Source organism: Poromitra crassiceps, assembly GCF_964638095.1.
Source record: "Poromitra crassiceps genome assembly, chromosome: 23".
NCBI lineage: Eukaryota > Metazoa > Chordata > Actinopteri > Beryciformes > Melamphaidae > Poromitra > Poromitra crassiceps.
Window position 1 is genome coordinate 8106265 of NC_139639.1, and position 10859 is coordinate 8117123.

General features: G+C 46.4%; 1 protein-coding gene across 1 annotated transcript in view; it reads left to right on the plus strand.

Moving 5' to 3' along the window:
- Window positions 1–1162: 1162 nt before the first annotated feature.
- LOC310797412 (schwannomin-interacting protein 1) overlaps window positions 1163–10859 on the plus strand; it is a gene marked incomplete at both ends in the record, with an annotated part of 13050 nt that continues 3353 nt past the window's right edge. Inside the window, 3 exons of the mRNA XM_083659781.1 lie at window positions 1163–1192; window positions 5189–5298; window positions 10305–10422. Coding sequence (XP_083515907.1) covers window positions 1163–1192; window positions 5189–5298; window positions 10305–10422 — 258 coding nt within the window. The remainder of the gene's footprint in view (window positions 1193–5188; window positions 5299–10304; window positions 10423–10859) is intronic.

Here is a 10859-nt window from a genome sequence, read left to right on the forward strand (position 1 = left end):
AGCCTGGCCTCCTCCTCCCCCCTCCCCACCCCACTCAGTGATGCTCCTCCCCCCTCCCCACCCCACTCAGTCATGCACCTCCCCCCCTCCCCACCCCACTCCGCCATGCACCTCCCCCCCCTCCCCACCCCACTCCGCCATGCACCTCCCCCCCTCCCCACCCCACTCCGCCATGCACCTCCCCCCCCTCCCCACCCCACTCCGCCATGCACCCCCCCCCCCTCCCCACCCCACTCAGCCATGCACCTCCCCCCCTCCCCACCCCACTCCGCCATGCACCTCCCCCCCCTCCCCACCCCACTCCGCCATGCACCTCCCCCCCCTCCCCACCCCACTCCGCCATGCACCTCCCCCCCCTCCCCACCCCACTCAGTCATGCTCCTCCCCCCCTCCCCACCCCACTCAGCCATGCACCTCCCCACCCCACTCAGTGATGCCGCTACCCCCCCCCCCCCCCTCACCCCACCCTATGGCAGCTCGGCACTCTGTGTGCACGTCCCTGTCTCTGTACGTCCTTAAGCATCTGTCTCTTCTTATTGTGATGCAGCTGTTTGTTCCTGTTATCATCTGCTAGTTCTTTTCCTCCCACTAAAGGAAAGAAGAAGTGATGAGAGAGAGAGAGAGAGAGAGAGAGAGAGAGGGGGTGAAAGATGGAGGCACAGATAGCAGATCTTCAAAGCACTGCTGAGCAGAGCGCCTACATAGATCTACCTCTCTCTCTCTCTCCCCCCCTCCCCTTCCGTCTCCTCCCCCTCCCTCTCCTCTCCTCTCCTCCCCTCCCTCCCTTTCCTCCCCTCCCTCCCTCTCCTGTACTTCCTCCCCTCCCTCTCCTCTCCTCTCCTCTCCTCCACCCCCTACCTCCCTCCCTCTCCTCTCCTCCCCTCCCTCCCTCTCCTCCCCTCCCCTCCCTCTCCTCTCCTCTCCTCCACCCCCCCTCCCTCCCTCTCCGTCCTCTCCTCTCCTCTCCTCCACCCCCCTCCCTCCCTCCCTCTCCTCTCCTCTCTTCCCCCTCCTCCCTCTCCTCCCTCCCTCTCCTCCCTCCCTCCCTCTCCTCTCCTCTCCTGCACGTAGCTGCAGCGTATGAGAGGGTCTCCAGGGTCTAGCTCCACTGCAGTGTAGAGAAGAGAAGGGCAGGGCGGCTCAGTGTACAATGCGCTGAAGAATGGTCCACCAGGAGAAACGCGTTTACCAGGTGTGTGGATCTGTCTGCATGTATATCATATGTGCATGTGTGCTTGATGTGGAGGTGTAGCAGCACCTAATGTGGACGGAAAAATTGAAATGTCATAGCTCTCCACCATGTGTGTGTGTGTGTGTGTGTGTGTGTGTGTGTGTGTGTGTGTGTGTGTGTGTGTGTGTGTGTGTGTGTGTGTGTGTGTGTGTGTGTGTGCGCTACTGCTGTAGGTGAATCAGCCATACTGGATGTGCGATTGTTATGGGTGAGGGTGTGTTCATATGTGAGCCATAGGCTACCTGGTTCTCTGTATTTTTTTACACCTCGTCAGCACATAGTACCATAGCTAGTAGAATAGCTCATCTGTACATGTATGTATAATCATACTATATTGTGTTTGTTTTTGTAGTTTCTCATGGATGAAGCACGATATTATTCTGATACATTTTGCATTAAGGATGAGGTGCTTTTGCTCTAGTGTGCTACTATGCTTTCCTCTGGAAGAGTCAAACATTTTGCCTGTGTACGCGTGTGTGTGTGCGTCTGTGTATGTGTGTGCATACACGTGTGTGTGTACACGTGTGTGTGTGTGTGTGTGTGTGTGTGTGTGTGTGTGTGTGTGTGTGTGTGTGTGTGTGTGTGTGTGTGTGTGTGTGTGTGTGTGTGCGCGCGTGTCTTGTGTGTGTGTACACGTGTGTGCGCGTGCCACCACACCGGACCGGACGCGTCGTCTGGCTGGTCAGTAGGACACTGGACTTGCTGTAGGGGAGGACCAGGGGCAGAGGATGTTGGTTGAAGAGTGGAGGCAGACAAATGTGATTCATGCTCTTACATCACAGCCTCATCTGATGATGAGTTAGGAAGAGCGGGCGGTGTGTGTGTGTGTGTGTGTGTGTGTGTGTGTGTGTGTGTGTGTGTGTGTGTGTGTGTGTGTGTGTGTGTGTGTGTGTGTGTGTGAAAGCACTGCCAATTAGGGCTGTGCAATTCAGAACATTTTAATTTTGGCTTCCCACAATTATGAAAACAATATAATCGAGATAAAACAATACTTTTTTATACGTTGTTTAGCCTATTTATTTATCTAATGAGCATAATCACATTAAATAATCATGATCTCAGGATCAGTCAAAAATAATTGTGATTATGATTTTGTCACATAATCGAGCAGCCCTGCCAGTTTGTTGTGTTCTCTGGTTATTGAAGATATTGAGAGCTGTTGTGTATGTTTTCATGCATGTTGTTATTCTGCATGGCTGATCATGGATAATGCATGTGTGAGCAGCACACATGCACACGTGTGTTCCTGGGTTTGAGTGTGCTACAGGCAAAGTGATCACTAGGCTGCCTTGGGGAAATAGGCACTTGGGACACTCCTAGAATATGAATATACAATACTTCCTTACTTTGCCAGAATAGGAAACCATGTTGTGTCGAAGCAGCATGTTGCTCAGCGGTTCTCTGTAGTGAGACTCGACGACGGAGAATGTACGCCCTAGAAATCCATCCTGTTCAAACGGCCTACCTAGAGCTAGAACTACCTAGAGCTAGCTACCTAGAGCTAGGCCTACCTAGAGCTAGCTACCTAGAGCTAGAACTACCTAGAGTTAGCTACCTAGAGCTAGGCCTACCTAGAGCTAGGGGTGGGACGAAAAAGCACTGAATGAAATGAGGAAACTAGGAAGAGGGGGAGCTATTTTAGAATGAAATGAGGAATCTAGGGAGAGGGGGAGCTATTTTTAGAATCAAATGAGGAATCTAGGGAGAGGGGGAGCTATTTTTAGAATCAAATGAGGAATCTAGGGAGAGGGGGAGCTATTTTAGAATGAAATGAGGAATCTAGGGAGAGGGGGAGCTATTTTAGAATGAAATGAGGAATCTAGGGAGAGGGGGAGCTATTTTTAGAATCAAATGAGGAATCTAGGGAGAGGGGGAGCTATTTTAGAATGAAATGAGGAATCTAGGGAGAGGGGGAGCTATTTTTAGAATCAAATGAGGAATCTAGGGAGAGGGGGAGCTATTTTTAAAATGGAAGGCGAGATGATCTGAAAATGATAAATGATGCTGAAGATCAGAGACAGAGAGAGCTCGAGAGAAGAAAAAGAGAAAAGAGAGAAAGGCAAAGTAGGACAGTGAACCTTAACATGTCTGATCTCACTGAGACATGGGAGGAGGAGAGACAACATGTCTGATCTCACTGGAAGACATGGGAGGAGGAGAGACAATATGTCTGATCTCACTGGAAGACATGGGAGGAGGAGAGACAACATGTCTGATCTCACTGAGACATGGGAGGAGGAGAGACAATATGTCTGATCTCACTGAGACATGGGAGGAGGAGAGACAACATGTCTAATCTCACTGAGACATGGGAGGAGGAGAGACAACATGTCTGATCTCACTGGAAGACATGGGAGGAGGAGAGACAACATGTCTGATCTCACTGGAAGACATGGGAGGAGGAGAGACAACATGTCTGATCTCACTGGAAGACATGGGAGGAGGAGAGACAACATGTCTGATCTCACTGGAAAACATGGGAGGAGGAGAGACAACATGTCTGATCTCACTGAGACATGGGAGGAGGAGAGACAACATGTCTGATCTCACTGAGACATGGGAGGAGGAGAGACAACATGTCTGATCTCACTGAGACATGGGAGGAGGAGAGACAACATGTCTGATCTCACTGGAAGACATGGGAGGAGGAGAGACAACATGTCTGATCTCACTGGAAGACATGGGAGGAGGAGAGACAAACAATCGAGTGAGACAGATCCAGAGCAAGAATTTGACAAACAGGAATGCAGGATGACGTGGCATTTCTTCCTATGAATGACGTGGCGTTTTCCACCTTGAATAGAGCTGCTGTGTATTGATGATGGACTGCTGATGGGAAAGTGAGCAAAAGGACCAGCATTGATCTCCTCGCAGCAATTAGCATCCTGTGACGCAGACTGTTAACCTCAAAGTCTGATGCTTTATTTTGGCTATCTGCTTAAAGGGGCTGGGCGATATGGACCAAAAATCATGTCTCTGTGTTTTTAGGCTGAATGACGATACATGATATATATATGTCTCAATATTTTCTACAAAGTGGGCTAAATGTTCAATTCTAAGTCAAAGCCACAGTTGTCACAAGCACTTTTATTGAAACAAGACTGTACTTGAGCAGATACCTCAATATCGATATTGCAACATTATTGTTATGACATTGGTGCTTTCACAAAATATTTACAAAATGATATTTTGATCAATAATCATCAGTAATGTGGATATAATGACTAATTGGGTAAAGGCAACTTTAGAACAGCTAGAATGGTATAAATTCAGAAACTGACATCAGTTTACTGTAATACAGCCTTTAAAACCAGGAAAAGACACTTGTGCCAACACTTACACTATGCCATATCATATTACAATATCCAAAATATAAGACGATATCTAGTCTCATCACGATATCGTTATAATATCGATACATTGCCCAGCCCTAATCTGTGTTACTCTTAATTAGCCTATTTCACATCGCAACCAAATCACCCATTTTGTGTCTAAAAGGCAGGAAGTAAAACAGGTGCAAGCAAGGACATTGATTAGAGCCCCGGCACTGGAACACCTAAATGGATTGGAAGTTGGAAACCCTCGTTAGCGTTCTGCTTGCACCTGCTTTACTTCCTGCCTTTTAGACACAAAATGGGTGATTTGAGTGGGATATGAAATAGGCTAAATGTCTGCTAAATGAAGCTACTGTGCTAATGCTAAGTTGGAATGAGCTGTGGTTGCTGTATGTGACTTGTGCCTCAGTTGTGTTTTGTCAGATGCATTATAGTGGTTGGTCGTGGTATATTCCTCTCTGTGGGTATCTCACAGTGGGCCCATCAAGTGCTCTTATCAATATCTTTTGTATTTATGGTATGTACATTTTCCCGTGTGTGTGTGTGTGTGTGTGTGTGTGTGTGTGTGTGTGTGTGTGTGTGTGTGTGTGTGTGTGTGTGTGTGTGTGTGTGTGTGTGGCAGGCCCAGCGTAATGAGAGAGAGTCCATCAGGCAGAAACTCGCCCTTGGCAGTTTCTATGACGACGAGCCAGTCATTTACACCAGCTGCAGCAAGAACGGCCCGTCCTCCCGGTGGGTTTTTTGAATGTGTGTGTGTGAGAGAGAGAGAGAGAGAGAGAGAGAGAGAGAGAGAGAGAGAGAGAGAGAGAGAGAGAGAGAGAGAGAGAGAGAGAGAGAGAGAGAGAGAGAGAGAGAGAGAGAGAGAGAGAGAGAGAGAGAGAGAGAGAGAGAGGGTTTAATTGATAAGGCTGATACTGATATTTTTGTGTCCCGTCGACCGATAACAGATATTTTGTGTGAATATTCAATATATTTAAAATGTTCAATTTTCAAGCCAACAACAAATCTATATCAGTTTTTCACACCAGATTTCATTCTTGACATGAGAAAGCTTGTGAAACAGCTTTTAGAGCAGCTCTCTAACTCAGACTAACTAATGACATGATGATCAGCTACTGCAGGGTGACCCACTCTACCTCCTCACTGGCAGAGAAACTGTGGGATCCATTCAGAGCTGGTGTATAACCGTTGGAAAGTGGGCGTTTCTGGAATTAGGGACTGGAGTTGACGTTGGCCAATCCTGGCGCTTGAATGCTGTGTAGGGCTTCTTCTGCCTTTCATTTAATTAATTTCTATCGACTGAAATTCAAATTCAATTCCAATTCCGTTTCAAGTGTTCATTCATGAATTCACCTTAATGATCTGATCTCTAACATCCTTTATATAAAAGGGAGTAAGTGGGTTGTGCAATTTTGGTCATGTTTCGGTGGTCATGTTTTTGGTCACGTTTTTGGTTACACTCAAGCAATTGTGATGTCACTGATGATGTCACTATGACATCATCGTGATTGCACTGATGATGTCATACAGTAGACATTCTGACATCGTAGACATTGTGACATCATCAGTGATGTCACATTTGCCCGAGTGTAACCAATAACGTGGAAAGATCACAATTTCCATCAAATAAAAAGGCAAACTACCCCTCCAGCAGGTATAAATGGCTCAAATAACCAGTTGCTGTCACTCCAGATACAGGTTTAGATACAGGTTCAGGATCCAGGTTTAGATCCAGGGTTAGGATCCAGGTTTATAGGATCCAGGTTTAGATCCAGGGTTAGGATCCAGGTTTATAGGATCCAGGTTTAGATCCAGGGTTAGGATCCAGGTTTAGACCCCGGTTTAGATCCAGGGTTAGGATCCAGGTTTAGACCCCGGTTTAGATCCAGGTTTAGGATCCAGGTTTAGGGAAGTCCAGTGACAAAAAGGAAGGGGGGGAGGGGAGAGAGAGGCCAACCCCAAACAGTGTTTCCTTTCTAGCACATAGAACATGGTTGAGTGAGGGGGTGAGTTATGGATGAGTGAGGGGGTGAATGAGGGGGTGAGTTATGGAGGAGTGAGGGGTGAATGAGGGGGTGAGTTATGGAGGAGTGAGGGGTTGAGTGAGGGGGTGAGTTATGGCTGAGTGAGGGGGTGAGTTATGGATGAGTGAGGGGTTGAGTGAGGGGGTGAGTTATGGATGAGTGAGGGGTTGAGTGAGGGGGTGAGTTATGGATGAGTGAGGGGTGAATGAGGGGGTGAGTTATGGAGGAGTGAGGGGTGAATGAGGGGGTGTGTTATGGATGAGTGAGGGGGTGAATGAGGGGGTGAGTTATGGAGGAGTGGGGGGTGAATGAGGGGGTGTGTTATGGATGAGTGAGGGGTGAATGAGGGGGTGTGTTATGGAGGAGTGAGGGGTGAATGAGGGGGTGTGTTATGGATGAGTGAGGGGTGAATGAGGGGGTGTGTTATGGATGAGTGAGGGGGTGACTGAGGGGGTGAGTTATGGAGGAGTGGGGGGTGAATGAGGGGGTGAGTTATGGAGGAGTGGGGGGGGCACTATTGGCATGGCAAAACAAACAGCTCAAGGGGTACATTGGGAACCACTGAATACAGTACTGTAGAAAGTGCTACGTCAGGTCCAACAAATCCTTTACAGACATATCATGTCATCATCATGTGGGTGGGTAAACCAATGAGAGTGTGTGTGTGTGTGTGTGTGTGTGTGTGTGTGTGTGTGTGTGTGTGTGTTAGAGAGAGAGAGAAGATGAGAACGAGTGACGGACTTAACCGACAGAAGTGTGCAGAAAGAAATGGAAAGCTTCCCTGGAAAGCAGCAGCAGTGTTTACAGTCAGAGCTCAGGGACTAAACAGGGACTAAACAGGGACTGAGCCATGACGAAACATCCTCTCAGCACTGAAACAGGAAGCAGTAGGCCCTGCGGACGTGACATGTGGTCGACATCTCCTGCATGATACAGTAGCTGAGACAGAAACCTGTGTGTGTGTGTGTGTGTGTGTGTGTGTGTGTGCGTGTGTGTGTGTGTGTGTGTGTGTGTGTGTGTGTGTGTGTGTGTCAGATGACCTAAGACATAATTTCGAAGAATTCTCTTACAGTGGGAAAGCTCGCACATGAAGGGTTTAATGCCCAAATGACACACCATTTGAAAAATGTGGCACCAATCATTCAATAACTGTCAAACTAAATGAATGTCTGTAAAACTGTTTGACAGATTTTGGATATTCTACTGATTTTGTAATGATACAAAGCTGGGTGAAAATCGGCGGAGTGGTCCTTTAAACAAATTGTGACACTAGCAAAAATTATACAAATTACAATTTGATTGTCATTAAATTATGACACATTTTAATTAAAGAATAGCGTACTATAGGCAAAACTTAAACTATGACACCTTTTAATTAAAGAATAGGATACTGTAGGCAATTTAATGTGTTGGTTCCCAAAATGCCAAATGATAACATCATCATCTGCCTCTGATATACTGTATGTTTTATAATGTGTCAGCCTACAGGATTTTTCTTTTCTCCCTAAAATTGATATATAGCATTCTGGAATAGAAATTGGTGCACTTTTGAACACAAATACACATTTGCACATACACACGTGTGTGTGTGTGTGTGTGTGTGTGTGTGTGTGTGTGTGTGTGTGTGTGTGTGTGTGTGTGTGTGTGGAACAACTGTAGTTGCATTGCATCACATTAACGGTTAACCAAAGCCACTAGTAGACCAATAGACGGTTATAACTTGACGACATATTCTACGTTGCCCCCAGCTTTACTTCCTGTTTCAGTTTTTGCTAATACAATAACTGACAGGACATAAGTTAGGTTCCAAACTGTTCAACACAATTCCGTGAAAAGCGTCTAATACCACTCTGCTTCTCATGACAGCTTTGAACTCGAGCACCTGAGTAGCACTTTGACTGTTTCACGGGGAAAGGGGCATCCCTGCTGCCCCCGTCTGCAGTTTGAGGAAGTGCAGCTTAAGCCTGTGGTCCAGTCCTCCTAAAAGAAGAAATGACACGATATCAGTCCGATGCTCTGATTGGAGGGAATCAGAGTCACATGACTTTCATTGGAGTTGAAGGTGCCGCCGGGCCTCCCGGACTCGCTACGAGGTGGAAATTCCACCGTCATCTCTTGTGTGGTCATCATCCCCGTGTCAGAGGAGGTGTTACTTAGATTCCACACGTTTCTTAGACTCTCTCAAAGTGTTTTGAAACTCTGTGAATGAAGGTGTGTGGTCAAGGTTTCTTCTATGTAACTGCAGCAGAGTGTGATGATGTCATGCTGTGGTTTAGGTGTTGTTCCCTCTGCACGAGATCTAGCTATTTCATGAGGTCATACTTTGTGACGTTACAGACATCATTTCAACAGATCACTTAAAGAGAATACCGTAATCATGATTTTGATGATCAACTTGTTTGCATCAAATATTTTCCCCTTTAGTTTTAACAATGTCTTTGCCATTTAACCCCCCAAAACAAGTTGGTCGATCATATCTCTGTTGTTACTGTATCCATTTGTTCAGCATTTCATCTTATCTTATTGAGAGCCAAAGTGAACGTCAGTCACTTCCTGCTTCAGCACTGTACCAGAGATTTTCATCCGCCATTTATTTTCTTATCGACATTTCATAAAATGCTTATAAAAATAGTTTTACTTGTTCAAACCAAACGGTTCAGATATATTTAGAAACAGGAGAGACCACATAACATTTGACTCGGACCAAAACGTAAAAAGAAGTCAAATGTTCTATGGTCGCTCCCGATTCTAAATATAGCTGAACCGTTTGACAGAGTAAAACTATTTTTATAAGCATTTTACGCAATGTCTATGGGAAAATAAATTGCGGAAGAAAATCTCTGGTACAGTGCTGAAGCAGGAAGTGACGTTCACTTTGCATCTCTATTGGAAAGCCTGTTCATATGGATGAGCAGCACAGCTGATTATGTGGGAATGCCTGCCAATGTCAAACAGTGTATTCTCCTGTTGGTATTGACCTATTGTTGGCCTGGTACCATCTGTTACCATCTCCAAACTCTGCATGGTCCCACAGGTGTTCAATTGGGTTGAGGTCTGGGCTGTTGGCAGGTCTGTGATAACCCTGGCTCTGTGGGGGCAGTCTGTGTCTGTGATAACCATGGCTCTGTGGAGGAAGTCTGTGTCTGTGATAACCATGGCTCTGTGGAGGCAGTCTGTGTCTGTGATAACCATGGCTCTGTGGGGGCAGTCTGTGTCTGTGATAACCATGGCTCTGTGGAGGAAGTCTGTGTCTGTGATAACCATGGCTCTGTGGGGGCACTCTGTGTTTGTGATAACCCTGGCTCTGTGGAGGCAGTCTGTGTCTGTGATAACCCTGGCTCTGTGGAGGAAGTCTGTGTCTGTGATAACCATGGCTCTGTGAAGGCAGTCTGTGTCTGTGATAACCCTGGCTCTGGCTCTGGCTCTGTTCCTGAGTCGTCTGTCATAACGTCCTGTTGTCTGTGTGCAGTCTTCAACCTTGCATGGCACTTGTGTAGATCTCAAAGGGGCATAGTAAAAAGCAGCACAGTGGAAATATGTCCTCAAATTCCTCATATTGATTCATAACTGAACATAACTAGGTGCTACATGAAGCATTTTTAAACATCAATATCATTGTCAAATTAAACGTCCTGTTTTTTTCTGTCGTAAAGCAATCCTCTTCAAGTCTTCTCTCTCACACTCTTAACCCCTCGTGTCTCTCCTGTCCTCCAGGCTACAGAGTGGGGTCAACCTACAGGTGTGTTTTGTCAATGACAGTAGCAGTGACAAAGACAGTGATGCCGAGGACAGCAGGACAGAGACCAGTTTGGACACGCCGCTGTCACCCGTGGTACGTACCCTTATACCCCTTCTTCCAGAATGAGCTACAACCAGGGTTAATCACAGCTTGATTTCATGTTTGAAAGGGTTAACCTGCGTTGTGTTTGGAAGGGTTAACCTGCATTGTGGTAAGAAGTGGTATTAAATTGTGTGTGTTTTTATAATTAGGCCCTGCTCTGACCCTGCTCATTGGTTGGAAGAGGTATTAAATTGTGTGTGTTTTTATAATTAGACCCTGGTTCGACCCTGCTCATTGGTTGGAAGTGGTATTAAATTGTGTGTGTTTTTATAATTAGGCCCTGCTCCGACCCTGCTCATTGGTTGGAAGTGGTATTAAATTGTGTGTGTTTTTATATTTAGTTTCAGTGTAATCCATGCACTCATTCCTTTGTATGAACCAAGTGTGAGAACCTCTTAGGGGGATTAGAAATATATATATGATTTCCT